Here is a 20,834-nt window from a genome sequence, read left to right as displayed (position 1 = left end):
TAGAAAAATAATGAAGTACAGAAAACAAATTTATCAGACACAAATTTAAGAGGATATCTATCTTGTTTACTTTGTAGAAAATGGTTGTTTTTATGAAAGGAGCTCAGGACTTGACTTCATTGTATGACCGGCTCTGCCCTTAAACCAGGATTAAGATGTGATTTTCCTTGCCCTTTAACAATCATTTATATGAGATTGGTTTGGGAGTTTTCCCTAGTAGAAATATCAGGTGATCTATTTTGTTATGAGAAAAAGCAAATGTTTAAGTCTATATTCTCTCTATTCTAAGTGGATTATCCCTATGATAACATTTATGTTGTTTTTATTTATTTATGTTGTTCTTTTGTGAATTTGTGGGATGGCAAAATAATGTCTTTCCTCCCTCGACTGTCCAGGTTTTCTTACTCCATCAGCAAAACAAATAAATTCTGTTTTCAAACAAGAGCAAGGCATCAATCTAATTCAGTCTTTGACCTTCAGCTTCCCCTTGGCTATATGGGATTTGCTGTATCTAAGCAACCTCATCTCCAGTTTTTCATCATTTGCAGCAATGGCTCTGGAATATTGGGTAGAAATCAGAACACAGAGAATGTCCCAAACAAGGAAGGAATCACTGAGTCTGTGAATTTAGTAATTTACCAATTATTCTTTACCTGTGAAACATTTGAGATTGTTTTATTCTAGAGAATAATGCTTTTACCACTTAACAGATATCATCTGCTGAGTCATTTGGCCAGGCCAAATGCAGAGGACTGTGCAAATAAAAACTGTTTTTCAGTATTTTTGATTCATTGATTATCTATACACAGAAAGACACATTCTTTAAAAACAAATGCTTCCATCACATGATTTTAATTTTAAATCTGTGACTAAGTATGTTTTATACTTCTCTTTGTATTTCCATTGTTTTATTAGAATAAACTGAAAACATGCATACACTCTAACTCTACACACATCAACTCAAAAATGTTCTTATTTTCAGATATTAGTCTATGGTATCGTCAGCTAGCTAAATGTCATCCAGTATCATGCAAAGACTAACAGTAGCAGATTTTGTCCTAATTTTTCCAATTTAGAATAGTTTTTGGGCAGGGGTGGTTGGGCATCCGTTAGGCATCCGATTCTGAAAAGCCTGCGTTGGAGTCCCCAGGCTCTACTTAAGATCCATTTCTCTGCTAAGGTGCACCCTGGGAGGCAGCAGGTGATGGAGCAAATACCTTGGTTCCTGCCAACCACATGGTGTGTCTAGGTGGAGTTCCAGACTTGTGGCTTTGGCATGGCCCTGTCCTGGTTCTTGCGGGCATTTAGAGGGTGAATCAGTGGATGGAGGATGGTGTGTGCAGTCACTCAGGCGCTCTCTCTCTCACTTTCTCTCTCTCTCCTTTTTCTTCCCCCTTCTCTTTCTTTGTAATTCTGCATTTGAAATAATGCTTAAAAAGGAATTGTAAACAAAAGAAGGTTGTATTTATCTTTCACAGGCTGTATCTTCTGAGGGAAGCTTTATCTTAACATTGGATTTGTGCTTTGAAATATCACTTAACGTCTCTTAAATAAGATAAATTATTTTATATAACACTTCTCCTGTAGGGGTGAAATAGTATAGAGGAAACGCTGTAGAAATATGGTATTAGTATTATTTAAGTTCTCTTATCAACCAACTCTCTGCCGTCTGAGAAACTCAGTTGAAAGTTAGTTGTACTCACTGTTACTTCAAAAAAATTAGTTTCATCTTTTATTAATTAATCTCATCTCAGTGTGGTATTTTAGGTCTTTGGTAAGGAGAATCACCTAAAGAAGAATAGTCCATCCATTATAGATAGACGCATACTCTATTTTTATCTCGTCTATCTAGAATGAGAGAGGGAGAGAAGGGGGGAGGCAGGGAGGAGATTCTGTCATATTGCAAGACAGTTTTTTAGGTGCTAGGGATTAGGTCTTGTGACAATATACTTTAAAGAAGCTTACATTTTAGATAAAAGTAGACATGGGGCTGGTGCTGTGGCGCAGTGGGTTAATGCCCTGGCCTGAAGTGCCAATGAACAGTTGTCTAAAGAAGGGACCTTTAAGTTGAAACCATCATTATGATAAGGAAGGCTAAAAAAAAAACAGCAATGCAAAAACACTGGACAAGGAAACTTTGGAACATTTTGAAAAGAAGAAGCCAAAGATGCTAGTGTATAGGATATGAGAAACAGTGATGCGTGAGGGCAGTTCACACTGCCTCATTGGTTTATTCAAAGCTTTTGACAAGTTTTTTAACAGTGGTATTGTGAAAATAAAACCTATACATAGTGTGTTTAAGTCAGTCGAATTCCCACCTTTTCAATATTTTTGTTACTAATTTGTTAAGACAACTATCTCAACCATTTTAACAGTAAATGAAGCTGACCTTCTGATTACCCTTATCCTTTAAAAATTATCTATTTATGGATTTTCTTTTTAATTTAAAGATCATTATGAGAAAGTTCAAAATCTTTTCCAGAAGAAACTTCACTTTTCCTTCATGTTTAATTAGCAAACTAACTGCTGTTGTGTTGTTTCCCGGTAAACTGAATTAAGTTGAAATAATAAGTTAAATTTTAGCTCTATAGATGCCTTTTTATAGACTGCTTTCTATGAATTTGAATATTTTAATCGAAACTCCTATTTTGGGGTATAAAGTTAGCAATAGGTTTCAGAAAGTGGGCTGCCCAATTATTCAAATTTGGATAGTTATAAATATTTTATTATGAGAGCGCAATTTTGATTTTCATCTGTACGAATCAAAAGAACATCTGAGGAAGAACAAAGTGAGAAGGTTGCCCAGTACAGTGTAAGTTCAAATATAGCAGAAGGAGCTGTCTCAGTAACTTTCTTAAGGAAGAGCTGTGCGTGTGTTGAATCCTTTATAACACTACCCTTCATCTCCCTTTTTGAAAACTGTGGAGAAAGAAACAACTCAAGAAAGAAATAGAAGTCAGGAAGTGGGAAGGCTTTTCAGAAATGATATAAAGCAGTTTGTCTAAATTTTAATTTTAGGTAGAATTTTGTTGTGCAGAATTCCTGGAACTGCCTTCATGGAGTTACTGTTACTTGAGTGAGGCTCAACAATTTTGTGTAATGGTACCCTTTTAAAAAATATCAATCCAATGGGAAATAAGTATATCCTATGTGGAGAACATGACTGCTACCCATACAGGAAAGGGAGAGAAGAAAAAAACTATTACATTGAACTTCTGAAGAAAAATTGAAGTTCAGTGGATGCTACCAGAGACCCTGGGGGCAAATATCAAAAATATCACTTAAAAAAGATTTATGAAGCATCTATCAGTGTCCTGCAAGCATCACCATCCGCAGTTATCCACAGGTCTCCTGTTGTGGTTTAAAGTAGTAGCCTTTATTGCAGAGACAAAATAAAAGTCTGAAAACAAGTCTAGCTCATACTTTTTCAAACATTAAAATCAAGTTTTTCAGTTTGCTCTTCCTCATGGAGATCCAGGTCTCCTAGCATCCTTCAGTATGCTGAGAGATTTAACTGCTGCTAGTGACTGTGTTTATGCAATTGCTATTCTGTTAGTGATGCAGAAGCCAGTGGTGGAAGCTGGGTAACAGCACTTGGGGAATGGCAATATCACAGTTATATATGCTCTGCCAAAGGTTTTATACTGTTCAATGAGGGCATCTTAATCCCATCGAGATTATCCATCAAAAATAAGCTTTTATCTTTGCTACATTTCTATTTTCAGGAAGTTTGAGTTATGTGAGCTCTATGAAGCATTAGAATTTTATATTACCAGTGTATCCCAGTGTGCATTTCCAGTGTAGTATTGTTTCATAAATGTTCTACTTGTCAAGTGAAGGCTGGCGTAATCTCTCCAAGTTCTCCCACTTGTTGCTTAAGTCATTCAGAAAAACACTCAGAAGAGTAAGAGGGTCATTTAGGTCACACCAGGACACTTTTTCAGTAGCTTCCTATCACATGAGAAGATAAAAGTTTCAGAAGTTTTACATTTCAAACCAACAGAGTAGGACAATTTTATTTTCGAAGATTGAATGTAAAGTAATAATGACATTGTTAATCCATAATGACTGATTTGTAGCTCCCCTTTTGTCTACTTTAGGAGTGGTTCTGTAACCGGTGTACTTTCTGCTCATATTTTTATTAGGTTGATATTCAGATGGTTTCTGTGTTTAAAGTTTTGCACTCCGTGAACATGGAAGATTTTTTTTCTGTTGTCTTTTATTTATGACTCTAATGCTTTATAGTTTTCATTGTAGAGATCTTTGACATCCTTGATTAAATGTATTACAAGATATTTAATTTTTCCTGTGGCTATTGAAAATGAGACTGATCTTAGATGTTTTCTTTCAGCCATGGTATTATCTGTGTATACAAAGGCTAGTGATTTTTTCTGTGTTAATTTTATGTCTTGCCATTTTACCAAACTCTTCTGTGAATTCTAGTAGTCACTTAGTGGAGTCTTTTGGTTCTCCTATATATAAAATTATGTCATCTGCAAATAGGGATAATTTGACTTCCTCTTTTCAATTTGTATCCTGTTGAATTATTTTTCCTTCCTAATGGTTCTGGACAAAACTTCCAGGACTATATGGTGAGAATGGACATCCTTGACTGTTTCTGGGTCTTAGTAGGGATGCTTCCAACTTTTCTCCATTCTGTAGGACACTGCGGTGAACATGGAGGTACAGGCAACTCTTTCAATGATGATTTCTTTTGTTTGGGTAAATTCCTTGGAGGGCATGGCTGAATCATTTGATAGGTCTATATTCAATATTCCTGAGGTATCTCTGTACTGTTTTCAACAGTAGCTGCACCAGTTTACATTGCTGCCAACAGTGGACCAGTGTAACTCCCTTCCCCCCTCCCCCCGCATCATCATCAGCATTTGTTGTTTATTGATTTCTGTATGAGAGCCATTATGACTGGAGTAAAGTGAAACCTCATTGTGGTTTTGCTTTACATTTCCATGATGGCTAGTGATCTTGAACATTTTTGCAAGTGTGTGCTGACCATTTGATTTTCTTGTCTTGAAAAACACCTGATCAATTCCTTTGCCCATATATACCTGAATGTTTTGTTCTGTTGTTGTAGAATTTCTTGATTTGTTTATAGATTCTGTATGCTAACCCTTTATCAGTTGCACAGTTTGCAAATATTTCCCCCATTCTCTTAGTTAGCTCTTCATTTTGCTGAGTGTTTGCTTTGCAGTGCAGAAGCTTCTCAGCATCATGTAATCCCATTTGTCAATTTTGGCTTTGATTGCCTGTGCTTCTGGGGTCTTATCCAAAAGTCTTTGCCCATGCCAATGTCTTACAGAGTTTCTCCAGTGTTCTCTAGTAATTCATGTCTTAGATTCAGGTCTTTGATCCATTTTGAATGGAGTTGTAAGCAATGGTCTAACTTCATATTTTTGCACATGAAGATTGAGATTCTCCAGCACCATTTGTTAAAAAGACTTGCTCTGCTGATTGATTTTAGCTCCTTTGTCAAATATAAGTTAGTTGTAGATGCATGGATTGATTTCTGTTCTGTTCCATTGTTCTGCAATCCTGTTTTTGTGCCAGTACCAAGCTGTTCTGATTTTAACTACTCTGTAGTTAATTCCTCAAATCATGTATTGTGATACCTCCAGCTTTATTTTGTTGTACAATATTTCTGTAGCTATTTGAGGACTCTTGTATCTCATGAATTTTAACATCTTTTTTCTATATTTGCCAAGTATGTTGTTATTTTGATTGGTATCACACAGCAGCTGTAAATTGATTTCAGTTGTATGGACATTTTCATGACATTGATTCTTCCAATAATCAACATGGAAGATTTTTCCATTTTTTAAATATCTTCCTCTATTTCTTTTTTAGTGTTTTATAATTTTAATTTTAGAGATCTTCAACATCCATGGTTAAATTTATTCTGAGGTATTTGATTCTTTTTGGTTCTCTTATAAGTGGGACTGATAAAAAATTTTTCTCAGCCATGACATTGTCTGTGTATACAAAGGCTACTGATTTTTCCATGTTGATTTTTTTTAAAAGATTGATTTTATTTATTTGAAAGACTGCATTACAGAGAGAGGTAGAGCCAGAGAGAGAGACAAGTTTCTATCTGTTGGTTCATACCCCAAATGACTGCAATGGCCAGAGATAAGCTAATCTCAATCCAGGATCCAGGAGCTTCTTCTGGGTCTCCCACATGGGTGTAGGAACCCAAGGACTGGGGCCATCTTCTGTTTTTCTAAGCCATAGCAGAGATCTGGATCAGAAGTAGAGCAGCTGGACTTGAACTGGTATCCAAATGGATGATGGCACTGCAGGCTGGGGCTTTAATCTGCTACACAACAGCACCTGACCTTCCATGTTGATTTTATATCCTGCCACTTTATCAAACCCTTTTATGAGTTCCAGTAGTCTTTCAGTGGAATCTTTTTGATCCCCTATATATAGAATCATGCCTTCTGCAAATGGGGATAGTTCAAGTTCCCTTTGAAATTTATATCCATTTAATTTCTTTTTCTTGCCTAGTGACTCTGTCTAAAACTTCTAGGACTATATAAAATAGCAATGGTGAGTGTGAGCAGCATTTTCTGGTTCCAGATCTTAGTGGGAATGCTTCCAACTTTTCCCCAATCAATAGGATTCTGGCAGAGGGATTGTCATAGATTGCCTTGCTTGTGATGAGGATGTTTCCTTTTATACCCAATTTAATTAAGGTTTTCATCGTGAAAGGCTGTTGTATTTTATCAAATGCTATCTCTGTATCTATTGAGATAACCATATGTTTTTTGTTCTTCAGTTTGTTAATTTGATTGATCACATTGATTGGCAAATGTTGAACCATCCCTCCATACCATGGATAAATCCTACTTGGTATGAGTGGATGAGCTTTCTGATGTGTTGTTGGATTTGATTGGCTCATATTTTGAGGATTTTTATGTCTATGTTCATCAGGGTTATTAGTCTATATTTCTCTTTCTCTGTTGTTTTTTTTTTTTCTGGCTTAGGAATTAAGGTAAAGAAGGATTCAAAGAATGAGGTTGTGAGGATTCCCTCCTATTCATTTATTTTTGAATAGCTTGAGAAGAATTGGGACTAGTTCTTTAAATGGCTGTTAGAATTCAGCAGTGAAGCCATCTGGTCCTGGGCTTTTCATTCTTGGGAGGGTCTTTATTACTGATTCAATTTTGATGTTGGTTATTGGTCTGATTAGGTTTTCTATGTCTCATGACTCGATTTTGGGAGATTATATTTGTCTAGGAATCTATCCATTTCTTCTATATTTCCCAGTTTGTTGGCATACAGTTCTTTGTAGGAATTTCTGATGATTCTTTTTATTTCTGTGTTGTGTGTTATTAAATATCCTAGTTTTTCAGTCAATTGATGAAAGGGGGATGTTGAGATCCTCACATGTTCTTTCAGACTTACCCAAGGTAGAAATGTGCCATGTACTCCAAATCCCATTAAGATGGCAGGTAACAGTGCCATCTTACTAGTTAAAGTGATCAGTTTCAGTTCATAATTGATCATTAAGATAGGATTAAGTGTCAAAGGGATCACATAAATAAGACTAGTGTCTGCTAATAACAATTGATAGAATTAAAAAGGAGAGAACCATACAACATGGGAAGCAGGATACACAGCAGACTCATAGAATGCTAAATACCTTAAACAGCACTCTGGCCTCAGAATCAGCCTTTAAGGCATTCAGATTGGCTAAAAAGCCCATGAGAGTTTCTCAGGCATGGAAAGCCAAGATACTGTGGCAAAAAAAAGACCTAAATGAAAGATCTCTGAGTGAGATCCCAGCAGAAAGAACAGGCCATCAAAGAAGGAAGTACCTTTCTCTGAAGGGAGGAGGGAACTTCCACTTTGATTATGGCCTTGTCTAAATAAGGTCAGAGTCTGTGAACTCAAGAGGCTTCCATAGCCTTGGCAGCTCATGACAAGAGCCTCTGGTGAGCACTGATGTCATAAATAAGGGTGTCAATTGTTAAATCAACAACAGGAGTCAGTGCGCCCTTACTCCCCACATAGAAACTCTGTCCTTAATGTATTGTACTATGAGAATTAATGGTAAAAATAGTCTTTAAATACTCCTTTATACTTTGTGTGTCTGTGTGGGTGCAAACTGTTGAAATCTTTACTTAGTATATAAAGATAATTATATCTTCTGTATATAAAGATAATTGAAAATGAATCCTGATGAAGAATGGAATGAGAGAGGGAGTAGGAGATAGGATGGTTTGCAGGTTGAACTTCTGTATATAAAGATAATTAAAAATGAATCTTAATGAAGAATAGGATGGGGAGTTGGGATGGTTTGCAAGTGGAAGGATGTGTTTTTATGTGTAGCATATCCTAAACCATTGTATCTAAGGCTGGACAAGTGAAAAATTCTTTTCCATTTCTGTTTGTTATAGGTCTATATTTAACCTTTATTCATAAGTGACAGCTTTGTGGAGTACAGTGTTCTTGACAGTTTTTTTTTTCTTTTAAGACTTGGACTATATCTCACCATTTCCTTCTAGAATGTAGGTTTTCTGATTAGAAGTAAGTTGTAAGTCCAATTGGAGATCCTCTGAAAGTAACATGGCATTTCTGCCCTGCACATTTTAGAATTTTTTCATTATGTTTTACTGTGTAACATTTGACTACAATATGCCATGTTGAAGATCTTTTCTGATCAATTCAATTTGTAGTTTTATGTGCCTCATGTATTGGATATCCCTTTCTTTTTCCAAATTGGGGAAGATTTCTGTAATTAGTTATCTAAATAGGCCATCTAATTCCTTCTCTTTCCACACTTTGAGAAAATACTAAGATCTGAATTTGGGTCATTAGATAGTATCCCAAAAATCTCCAATACTGCACAACCTATACCTTTGGTTAGGAAATTTACTCAGCTTGCATTAACAGTTAATATTGATAGATGAGAATTAAATTCTGTCCTTTTATTGATTGCTTACTCATTATTTTATGTAACATTTGTTCCTTTCTATTTTATTATTTATCTTGACTTTTATAATTTTCTGATTTGATGAGCCTTGTGTCTCTCTTCATTTTTGTTTATTTGCTTAGGAATGAATTTTATACTATTTTGTATGTTTGTGTTGATTGTTATGCTCCCTGTATTTCTAATATAGGATTCCCTTCAGGATTGCTTATAGAGCTTGTCTGGTGTTGATACATTGCCTCAGTTTTTGCTTATCTTGGAAAAATATTATTCCTTTTTCCTTTGTAAATTGAAAGTTGGCTGAACATACTATTCTGGGTTGGATTTTTTTTTTTGATTCAAGAACTTGACTACATTATTCCATTTTATTTGAGTCTGTATGATATCTGCTAATATAATGAAATTTCTTTTAATGTAACATGATGCTTTTTCTTTCTGTCTTTAGTATTCTCTCCTTAAACTTAAATTTTGTGATTTTAATTATACTCTGCCTTGGATGATGTATTTTTTTTTATTGAGTCTGTTTAGAGGCTTTTGAGTTTGCTGTATTTGCATATCCATATCTCTTTCTAGACTTCAGAAATTTTTAAGTAGTTTTTCATTATAAAGATTTTCTATGTCTTCTTCTTTCTCTTCTGCTTTAGATATCTTGAAAAGTTCATTTTTTTTGGCTTAGTTGTTTTCATTCTTTTAATTTACTTTCTCTTTGTGTTTGATTGGGATATTTCAAAAAATTTATCCTCAAGATTAGAAATTCCTTTTTCTGGCTGGCACCATAGCTCAATAGGCTAATCCTCGGCCCGCAGCACCGGCACACCGGGTTCTAGTCCTGGTCGGGGCGCCAGATTCTGTCCCGGTTGCCCCTCTTCCAGTCCAGCTCTCTGCTGTGGCCCGGGAGTGCAGTGGAGGATAACCCAGGTCCTTGGGCCCTGCACCCGCATGGGAAACCAGGAGAGGCACCTGGCTCCTGGCTTCGGATCAGCGCGGTGTGCTGGCCATGACAGCCATTGGAGGGTGAACCAATGGCAAAGGAAGACCTTTCTCTCTCTGTCTACTCTGCCTGTCAAAAAAAAATTCCTTTTTCTTCTACATCTGTTCTGTTATTGAACTTCTCAGTTATATTTTTTATTTCAATGTTTGAAATTATCAGCTTGCCAAATTTCTGATTGATTTTTAATGTTCTATGTCACTGTTAAATTTCTCATTCCCATGAAATGTTTTCCTCATTTCTTTGAATTGTCTGTTTTCTCTTGTATCTTCATGAGTTTTCTTGGGATCTTTTTTTAATTATTAAGTGTTACATAGATTTTCTTCAAATAAGGTTGTAGTTTTTGCAGAACTATATGTTTAATGGGAAGTGTCTTTGCTGCTACCTAATTCTCACATATGAAATTCTTTTTGAATTAAATTTTATTTTTTGTTATACTTCTAAATTCACAGTAGCCAATTTTAACAGTAGGACCTGAAAACAAAGAGGAGCATTTCAGAAATTAATTTCCACCATATAACATTGTTCATATTTGTGGGAGAAGGATTCTAAAAATAATACTGTATTTTTTTTTCTACCTCATCTAGTGAAAGCACACTTGGTGGAGGGATCAGTACTTGTTTTCTACTATGCATTATTCAGAATGACAGGAAATGAATGCAATGACCATTACTGTCACGGAAGTTTCAATATTCTCAATGTTCATGAAGAATCTATAATTTGTCAATGTTCCTAGTCACGTATAGTATTGTATCAGTATGAATAACAGTAACATTTGGATATTCTGATAGTAAAAATATATTTTGTGTTAGTTTGGCATTAGAAGATATGTCCAAAAAGATGCTGAAGATTCATCATCACCTGAAAATGTAAATCAAAGTACATAACTAGTTTCCCTTGTTTTTTTCTGTTTCTTATTCTTTTAAATTGTCTCCAATTCTGAATTGTGAATTTACTTTATTCCAGTAAATATATTCCTCACTTTATTCCAGTAAATATATTCCCAGTAAAATTTTTCAGAAATAATTTTCCCAAAAAGTATATTCCTTTAGATTTTCTGAAATTGAGCTGTATCCTGTTGTGCTTGATTTTACTTTCAGTATACACTTAATAGCTAAAAACTTGGTTTTCTAACTCAGTAAATGACATTCTTTTCTGTGATAGTCTAGATCAAAGTACTCTATGTATGCATAGAATAATAAATTTAAAAACAAATATTTATGTAAGTTCATCTGGGACATTCAGTGCAATACCATCTAAGTTACATTTTTTTATTTAATCCTGAGAAAATTCTATAATCAAGTTGAAATTAATTGGATATAATTTCCTAAGTATTCATGCAACTATTTCATTCTTATAACACTGACATTGAGAAAAAAATAGAAGTATTCACTTAGTGAATACATTTTGAAGCATTGTTTCAGAACTTGCTCTTTCCAGCTCTGGTGCCAGCATGATTTCTTCTTGATTGTGCTGTGCTTTAATCTACTTTAGTGAGGTAAAAATCTGAGAGTTTTGATCAATAATATAATTCAGATTATGGGATATTGTCATGAGACCAGTAAGGAAAGAACAATTATTTTTCTTTCTGGGAAAGTAGCAGGAGAAAGCTTTCCCTCATAGTGTCAGTCTTATTCACAGATGAAATACAGTTTTATCTACCATTTCTTTTATCTTGCCACTTTCCCACTCATAAACCTAGATAAGTTTGGATTGAAATGGCAGATAGCTACTGGTGTTTGCCTTGTGTTTATTCATAGAAATGCTGAAATAGTTGTGTGGGCACAAAAAGACATGGAAAGATTTATGACCACTAGAAATAAAGGATCTAAGATTATTTACAAGGTCAGATGCTGTTAACTTTAAATGGGGGGATGAGGAACACAGAGAGACAAAGCATACATTTTTCAGCCCCCCAACGACATGCATTTAGGAATTTTACAGTCACCAATGCAGCAGCCCTCTCCCTAAAAACAGGTCCCAACATGCAGAAATCTTAGGAAAATTATTAAAACACAGGGGAAACTAGTTCATAGTCCTGGTAAAAGCAAAGCATAACTTTAATAACATTTAATAGAAGGAACACGTTGATTATAAAAAGTTTGTACATCAAGGAAATTCAATAGAGAGTGTGCTATATAAAACACAAGATTACAGGTGAAATAGATGCTAATAAAATATAAATAAAATATTAAAACAGAAGAGATTAAATGCATGGAACCCGTAGAAGTTTTCTACTGGCAACTACATGAATAATTTCTCTGTTCTAAAGACACCTTAACAACTCTACTTAAAATGTTCCTAGGTGCTTCTCTATCCCTTCCATCTATGTGTGTCTGTGGCCATGTTATGAGTGAACCAGCAGAGGGAAGATATTTCTCAGTCTATCGCTCTTTCTCTGTCTTGCTGCCTTTCAAACACATATATAATACATAAATACATAAATATGGGTTTCTTATTCTTCACTTCATTGCTAGTTAAAGAAATACATTTTTTGATAATTCATGAGACACTGAAATAATTATAAAATCATTTCATATATTTCAATAAGTTTAAGAGCAAATTTCAGATAGAACAATATTCTTGTACACATCTTTGAGCACATCTTCCAGTTTTAACAGAAGATGTATACCTCAAGGTACAAACCAGAAATCTACACAGTTATTTTTGTCAGAAATTTAAGGAACCCGTCTTCTCTTATGCATTCACCAGTTAGAATTAATAGAATTATTCTATTTATTGTAGGTTTACATGGTAAGAAATTATTTGTAGTACTTTAAAAATTATTTAATTTATACAAGCCTCATATATTTCATATATACAGATTTAGGAACACGGTGACACTTCCCACCCTACCATCCCACCCATGCCCCAAACCTTTTTCCTCCTCCGTCTTGGATTCCCACTCTTAAATTTAACAATGATCTGTTTTCAGTATACATAATGATCTTATAGCTAACCCTATACTCAGTAAAAGAATTCAACAAATAGAATGAAGAAAAGGAAATCAAAACAAAAAACATTGTTGCACAGAAGAGAAAAGAGCTATAAACAATCATAAATTCTCAAAATGTCTGTTTCACACCAATACATTGCATTTTAGGTACTCTATCTGTTTCCTTGGATCAGAGAAACATGATAACTGTTTTTCTGGGACTGGTTTATTTTTGAGTAGTACTCCATAGTGTAAATATACTATACTTCCTTTATCCAGTCAACAGTTGATGTGTATCTGTGTTGATTCCATTTCTTAGCTTTAAGACTCACAGGTAGAACCTTAAAAATTTTGTTACAAGCTTTTATTATCTATCCATAGGAAACAAGGAGGGTGACCACTAGAAAAATAGTTATAGGCTTTTAAAGTATTTATTTTTTATTGATTTCTAAGGCAAAGAGACAGAGACAGAAATATTTTATTTGCTGGTTCACTCTTCAAATGCCCACAAGAGCCAGAGCTGGGCCAGGAGCTTAGAACTCAATCTCAGTCTCCTACATGAGTGGCAAAAACCCAGCTACCTGAGCCATCACTTTCTGCCGATTTCTCATGTGTTCTTTGCTCTACTCTTCTAGGGGTGATAATTATCAAAACTGTTTGGAAGACTCTAATATTACCAGATATTTACCCTGTAGTGTATAAGCTTCAAAGCAGTATATAAGCATTCTACTTCTATTTTTTTTTAAAAAAATATTTATTTGAAAGTCACAAGGACACAGAGACAATGAGAAAAACACAGAGAGAGAATCTACCATCCGAGGGTTCACTCCCAAGCTGACTGCAACAGTCATAAGTGGACCAGGACAAAGCTGCGAACCAAGATCTCCATCCAGGTCTCCCACATGGGTAAAAAGGACCTGAATCCTTGGATTATCTGCTGCCTTCCCAGGAACTACTGAATCAGAAGTGGAGCAGCCAGGACTTGAATGTACACTCTGAAATGGGATTTCAGCATTCTAGGCAGCAGCTTAACTCACTATGCAACAACCCCCACCCCAACATTCTATTTCTATGTAGAAAGTTGAAAGTGATGTTTGTGTTTGTCCCGTGATACTCAGCATATTTGCCCATTTTGAAATATTCATATGATGGAGAACATTCCAAAGTAACTCACACTTTTTCAAACAGTCAGATATTTTTCCACTTTAAAAAAAGAAGAAAATTAAGGTAAACAGAGATGGCTGTTTGGCCTTTTGGGAGAATGTGTAAGTAGACAAGTTCTATAAAGGTGTGTGTGAGAATGTGTTGATTTACTCTTCCTTTTTTGTGTTAGTCAACATAGAAAAATAAGAATCTGAATGTTTAAAATCTCCCAGAAAAATAATACATTTAATATATAAATGAGATGAGAATTATAACGTCCACTGAGTTTTCCTAAATGTAATCTAAATTTTCTATTAGAGTATTTAATAAATTTAAAATACAAATTAGATATTAATTAAAAATGAAGAATATATTTAAATAAAACAATATGCAAAATTAAAGTTATTTAAAAATAAATTATAAAGTCAATACTTAGTAAACTATGACATTTACTAGCATTTCAGATTATTTAATTATCAGTCTGGAATACTTAGAGTATATTATTTTCACTATTTAAACATAACTACTATCTTTTCAAATAGTTTAAGATTGTTAGTTGATTAAAATACAGAGCAAAGATCTTAGCAATGATAATGCTAGTTCTACATAAACAGGATGGACATTTAAATCGCTTGACAATGGAAATTTTAGTATCAGAAGATAATGTTGAAGATTGGCTTTAATGCCCTAAGACTGGATGGTTGTCTGATCTCAGTTTCTCTCTCCAGGGTTGGATTCCTGAATTTTCTGTCTTGAGAGTTGTTAGCATGTTTTCATTTAAAATAGCTAATTCATTATAGCACTGGTCAATGTGCTTGCATTTCATATTGAAGTACCTTGGTCTTAAAGGGACTCTGGCTCCTGACTCCAGCTTCCTGCTAATATGCACACAGGGATGTGACAGGTGATAACTCAAGTAATTGGTTCCCTGTGATTCATGTGGGAGACCTGGATTGAACCCTTGGCTCCTAGTTTGAGCCTGGCCTCACCCCAGCTATGTGGGCATTCAGCAAGTAAATCAGCATGTGGGATCTCTGTGTGTGTGTGTGTGTGTGTCTCACTGACTCAAAGTAAAATACTGTGACCTATTCAGTATAATAGTGCATTATTATGCAAATATTACTGAAATGAAGACATCCCTTGAATGTTGAAGGGTTCTTAGCATTTTACAGGGCATCTTTTATCAATATTTCAGTTAAGACTAGAACCCTTCGTCATCAGTTTACTACACTTCAACTCTAGGTTTTTATCTTTAAAATCTACTGTTGATGTGCTGACATTGAACATGTTAAGCTGCTGCTTGTGACACTGGCATCTCATATGTAAGGGCGGGTTCTAACGTGACTGTTTGCATACAGTTTCCTGTATGGGAAGGCCCTTGCCACCCATGGAATAGACTGTAGTGGAGTTCCTTGCTCGTGGCTTTGGCCTGACTCATAGCTGGCTGGTGTGGTAATTTGGGGAGTGAACCAGTGGATGGAGTCTGAGTCTGTCTGTCTGTCTGTCTCTCTCTCTGTCTCTGCTTCTATTTCTCTCTCAAAATCTGTTTTTCAAATAAGGTAAAAAAAATCTTTAAAAATGACTTTCATAACTTCATATTATATTTGGTATGTTTGTAAATATTTCAAATATAATAATTCCTTATTGTGTTGTGGTAAAAGAATGTGGCCTGTGTAAAATAGGTTATATATTATATATTGATGAAATACTTCTCTTTTCTAATATCTATTAATTTTACCAAATGTCCTATGTGTTGGTTACAAGACTTTCTCAATTTATGTGCAAGCAGGTGGACTGACCTCTTTATCCCTTTAAAACTGCTACTTGTTCTGTGGAACACTGGGGTTTTTTCTTGCTTTTATGTGTGAGTATATACTTCCACTGACAAGTCCCATCTAATGTAGAGATTTTGGTTAGAGACAAATGCTCAAGATATTTTTATGTTATTTATGTTGGTATTCACAATGAATACATATATAATTTTATAAATCTGACTTAAATTTGTGAAAAAAACATTAAAACTTTTAACATCTAATTTCAAAAGAAATTTGTCTATGAAACAAAAATTGTGAGGTAATCCTACAATGAATCCCTGTGAGTCCCTCAACCTATTTCCACTGTTAACATCTCATATTAGTGTATTTGTCAAAATTAATGAACTACACCCAGTTTCCACTTCTGTTTTTATGAGATTTATTTATTTATTTATTTGAAAAGCAGTTACAGAGAGGCAGAAGCAGAGAGAGGTCTTCCATCCAATGGTTTACTCCCAAATGGCTGCAGTGGACAGAGCTGGGCTGATCCAAAGCCAGGAGCTTCTTCCAGATCTCCCATGTAGGTGCAGGAACCCAAGCACTTTGGCCATCTTCCACTGCTTACCCAGGTCATCAGCAGAGAGCTGGATCCCAAGAGGAACAGCGAAGACTTGAACTGGTGCCCAGAGGGGATGCGGTGCTGCAGGTGGCGGCTTTACCTGTTATGCCAAAGTGCTGGCCCTCCACCACTGTTTAAATCCAAACTTCTGTGATCGCTCTCACCCCTCTAAGCACCCAGTAATTAACATTGTGGGTTCAGATGGGATGTCTGTTTTCTTTCTTTATTTTTTTTTTTTCAGTTTTGGTTCTCACATATAAGGGAGTATATACAGCTTTGTCTTCTTTCTCTGACTTATTTCATTCAACATTATGTCCTTTATATATTTTGTAAAAATTTCACCCCCCAAAACTACATTTCTCAGTATTCTTTTTTTCTCATCAGTTCTCATGTTAATGTGATCAATAATACAAGAGAACAGATTCAGTGTAGTTCATAGATACAATTCTAAGAATATAATGGTACTTCCCTTCTAATGGCAAGTAGCAGTAATGTTAAACATTGTCAGGGCTCAAATATGACAATCTATTTACAAAAGCAAATGTATAATCATATTTGAGAAGTCATTCTCTTTGCCTTTATATTTTCCCACACATTCATGGATGGCAGCAGAGGAAAAAAAATTCTCATAAATTAAGTTGCTGGTCTCTGTAGGAAAATGCATAATGTTAATGCTAGTAAGTAATTTAAAGAATATCACCTCTTTCAAACATTCAGAATTTATTGAAGTCTTTACCAAGAGTTTTTTTCAGTATTATTCTCACTACTATAATTTAGTCATTTCTTTATTGTATTGAAATTAATACAGGTTATTTCATGGCATATGAATGGGAGGTAGTGAATGGTTTTATGTAAATTACCCTTTATCCCTTCTTCCCCTACATCTAGGTACAGTCTCAAGAGATATTCACATTTTATTGTTTTCATTTTTAATTCTTTTGAAGATTTTTAATGTAATTCTAAATGGTCCAATCATTTCTTTTTATTTCTTTGTTTTCACTCTGATATTTATTAATAAGCAGCCATGTTAGACAAGGAATTTAATTAGCACTTTCCCCTTCTTTTTGTGTTTGCTATTTTTAGTTTTGTTATTGTTTATATAGCTTTATGTAATGTTATTAAAACTTTATTGCTCATCCCAATAATTCTGGATGTTATGGAAGGATGGTTTTAAGCTTCCTGACTAATTGCCAGTATGACACTGGCTTCAGTGTTGCTAACTTAGCAGCTGTACAGAAATGAGTAGACGAAGGTGATTAGTCTAGTCTCATTTAGTGTTTTAACAGAACAGCTTGGAATCAGTGCCTTAAAGTTCTGTATAAGGAATTAATTAATTTCAAAACTCCAGAGGCTGTTTAGAATTTCCTTTATATTTCTCTTATTTTGAGAAGCAAGATGGTACTATGGAAATTCTTCAGGTTGAAAACTCCTTCACAGGATTTCAGTGGTGCTACCACTTTGGAAAAGATACCACAGATTTAATTATGTCAATCAATAATAAAATAGCTGGAGTATAAACTGATGTTGGCCGACACAAAATCTCTTTGTGAAATAGCCAGAGTTGGTTAACCATTTTTCACACTTGATTTTTTTTCATGTATTTATTTGAAAGTCAGAATAGAGAGAGAGAGGGAGAGTCAAAGATTGATTTTCCATCTGCTGGTTCACTCCACAGATGGCCACAACAGCCAGGGCTGGGCCAGACTGAAGCTGGGAGCCAGCAGCTTCTTCTGGGACTCTCACAAGAATACAGGGGCCCAAGGATTTGGGCCATCCTCTGCTGCTTTCCCATGCACATTAGCAGGGAGCTGGAATGGAAGTAGAGCAGCCAGGACTCCCACCTGCAACTATATAGGATACTGGCGTCACAGGCAGTGGCTTTACCTACAATACCACACCACTGGCCTCTTGGTTAACCTTTAACTCCTGTGTCCAAACATAGAAACTTTAAAAAGCCTCAGAGGGTTTTCAGTTGAGTACAAAATAGAGCTATTACATACACTAAACTCAGCTATTGAGAAGGTGCTTATGTGTCTGTGTGTGTGAGAGAGAGAGAGGGAGGGAGGGAGGGGGGAAGACATAGATACAAGAATAAGAAGAAAAGTTTATTGGAAGTGCTGTTTTGTGTGAGAGAAATAATAATCATATGGAAGTGATAGAGTGATTCTGATGTTGATATGTTTATGGTTCTGAATCACTATTTAAACAAGAGAATGGAATATTAGTAAGTTGCTACCATCAGCAGTTATTTATTTGCAGGAAAATATCAATAGCATTTAAACTAGTGGCAGCCTAGTCAATAATGACTCAAGAGAGCCTCTAAGATGTATCTGGTGTCCAAACTGTTGGTCAATAATTACCTTCCCTTATTACAATTTCAATACAGATTTAAGTGTTGTACATAATAGGTTACTATTACTGCTCATTTATGTGCATGCCTTCACACGCACATTCTGAGAACTGAAAGACTGAGTACATGAAATATTTTCCTGTTCTGTCATTCAGGAAGAAGTACTATAGAAGAACATTGCAGTAATTCCTTTGAACATGAACTTTTCATATATTGAGGCAGGCTTTGCTTTATTTCCCTTTCGATCTGTCACTTATATATTTAGAATGGATGCTGCAGAAACTGTAATATTTCTGTGTTCTAGGAGTATTAGTTTAGGAAAAAAAGTTAAAAGGTATTCCTAGAAAACGTGCCAATGCTGCTCTCTTCTAAGATATGACTTAGGCACATCGGCATACTTAAGTCTTTAAAAAGACCAGCCATGAAAATGCAATGTTCTTTCTTTTAAAAAAAGTTAACTATTTCTTTGATAGTTAGTGAGACCAAGAAACAGTTCCCCTCCTCTGGTTCACTCTCTACAATGTCCTGCAATGGAGATGGGTGGGCAGTGGACCAAAGCTAGAAAGGAGGCAGGAAAACAGGCCATCACCACGGATTCCCAGGGTCTGCATTAGTAGCAAGCTGTAGTCAGGAGCTAAAGTCAGGCATTAAATCCATGTGCTGTGATGTGGGCCCTGGCATCTTAACCGCTGAGCCAACCAGCTGCCCCCAGTATAAAATTCTACCTATGTAACAATTATATCTTTTTATTTTGACCCTGAAACACCTCACTCCCACTTGAGGCTCAAAATTCACTAGTATATGGTATTAGATAATAAGTTTTGAAATTCGAATTTTGCTATTGACTCAGGCATTTTCTGTCTATGCAAAGCAAAATATTTTAGTGTCAGTTCTTTGGGTGTTAATAATGCAGCTAAACTAATCTCTCTCAATTTTTTTCCAGGAAGAACTGAACCCCATTGTTGTTACCCCACCAGTCCAAGCCATTGATCAGGACCGGAATATTCAGCCACCATCAGATAGGCCAGGAATCCTGTATTCCATCCTTGTTGGTTTGTATCTGCTAACGTTTTACAATATCAATTATTGCTCTAGAATCATGAGGAAAAATGTTGCTCAAATCAAAGGATACACTTAAGCATTTATTATTGGAAATGATTTTTCATATGTGTAAACAAATTTAATAATACCAATTTGCTCATTATAATTTATTTCAATAAGATTTGTAGAATACTAATGAAAAAACTTTTATAGAAGAAGCAAAGCAACTTAAAATAATAGGATATTAGTCTTTATTGAGGCAGTTACCTCCATATCAACTTAAACCATTCTCTATGAAAAATGTTACAAATCAAGTGAAAAATTCAGGCTGTCTGCTGTACTGGTACTTCATCACTGATGGGCTATTATATATAATTCTTCTAACATATGACTGAATTAAAAGACCATTTTGCAGCCATGTGGGAGAAGGAAACGCATCATGATTAGCCCTAGGGTGCAGATGCGTTATCCCCTGGTTAGTTTTTCCTTGAAAAATTCCATGGAAGCTGTCCTAATGTATCTATAAGCATATGCTGGTGATTGTACCAAAATCAGAAATGATGAGAATTTTATTATGCTGCTTGTCTCAAATTGCTTTTGTTGAAATATGGATATTGCAGATTTACTTTGTTTATAGCCTTGAGAGAGACAGATGCATGTGAGACAGACCACACATGATTTAATGAAGAAGGAGCCAGTTTTGAAGAGTTCTTGAAAAATAAGTTTAATGTAATTTGGCATTAGCCCTCAACCCCATTCTGTCTTCTTGCCTGCAGTCTGCATGCACACCCACATAACACAACATCTAACAGATGTTAGACGATTTCTAAAATATTACACCATAGTCTGTTCAGAAATGCTGTCTGCAGAGAAAATTCAAGTAATTCTGTTTCAATAGTTTGGTCTTTAGAATGGCACACATGTACTAAGTCAGTTGCAAAAATCGACAAACTTTGAAAAAGCTTTTATGAACATAAGTCTCTTTTTAGTCTGTGGAGTTCTTGGCATAGACAACAAGAAATAGACATCATTCATGCATTGAATGACAGCTTAA

General features: G+C 35.2%; 1 protein-coding gene across 15 annotated transcripts in view; it reads left to right on the top strand.

The window, feature by feature from the left end:
* PCDH15 (protocadherin related 15) overlaps positions 1 to 20,834 on the top strand; it is a 725,080-nt gene that overhangs the window by 305,159 nt on the left and 399,087 nt on the right. For all 15 annotated transcript variants that reach the window (XM_062215103.1, XM_062215102.1, XM_062215101.1 and 12 more), the window contains one exon: positions 19,683 to 19,791. In XM_062215103.1, the coding sequence (XP_062071087.1) occupies positions 19,683 to 19,791 (109 nt within the window). The remainder of the gene's footprint in view (positions 1 to 19,682; positions 19,792 to 20,834) is intronic.

This window comes from Lepus europaeus, chromosome 17 (genome assembly GCF_033115175.1).
Source record: "Lepus europaeus isolate LE1 chromosome 17, mLepTim1.pri, whole genome shotgun sequence".
Taxonomy (NCBI): Eukaryota; Metazoa; Chordata; class Mammalia; order Lagomorpha; family Leporidae; genus Lepus; species Lepus europaeus.
This window is presented reverse-complemented; position numbering and strand designations above follow the sequence as displayed.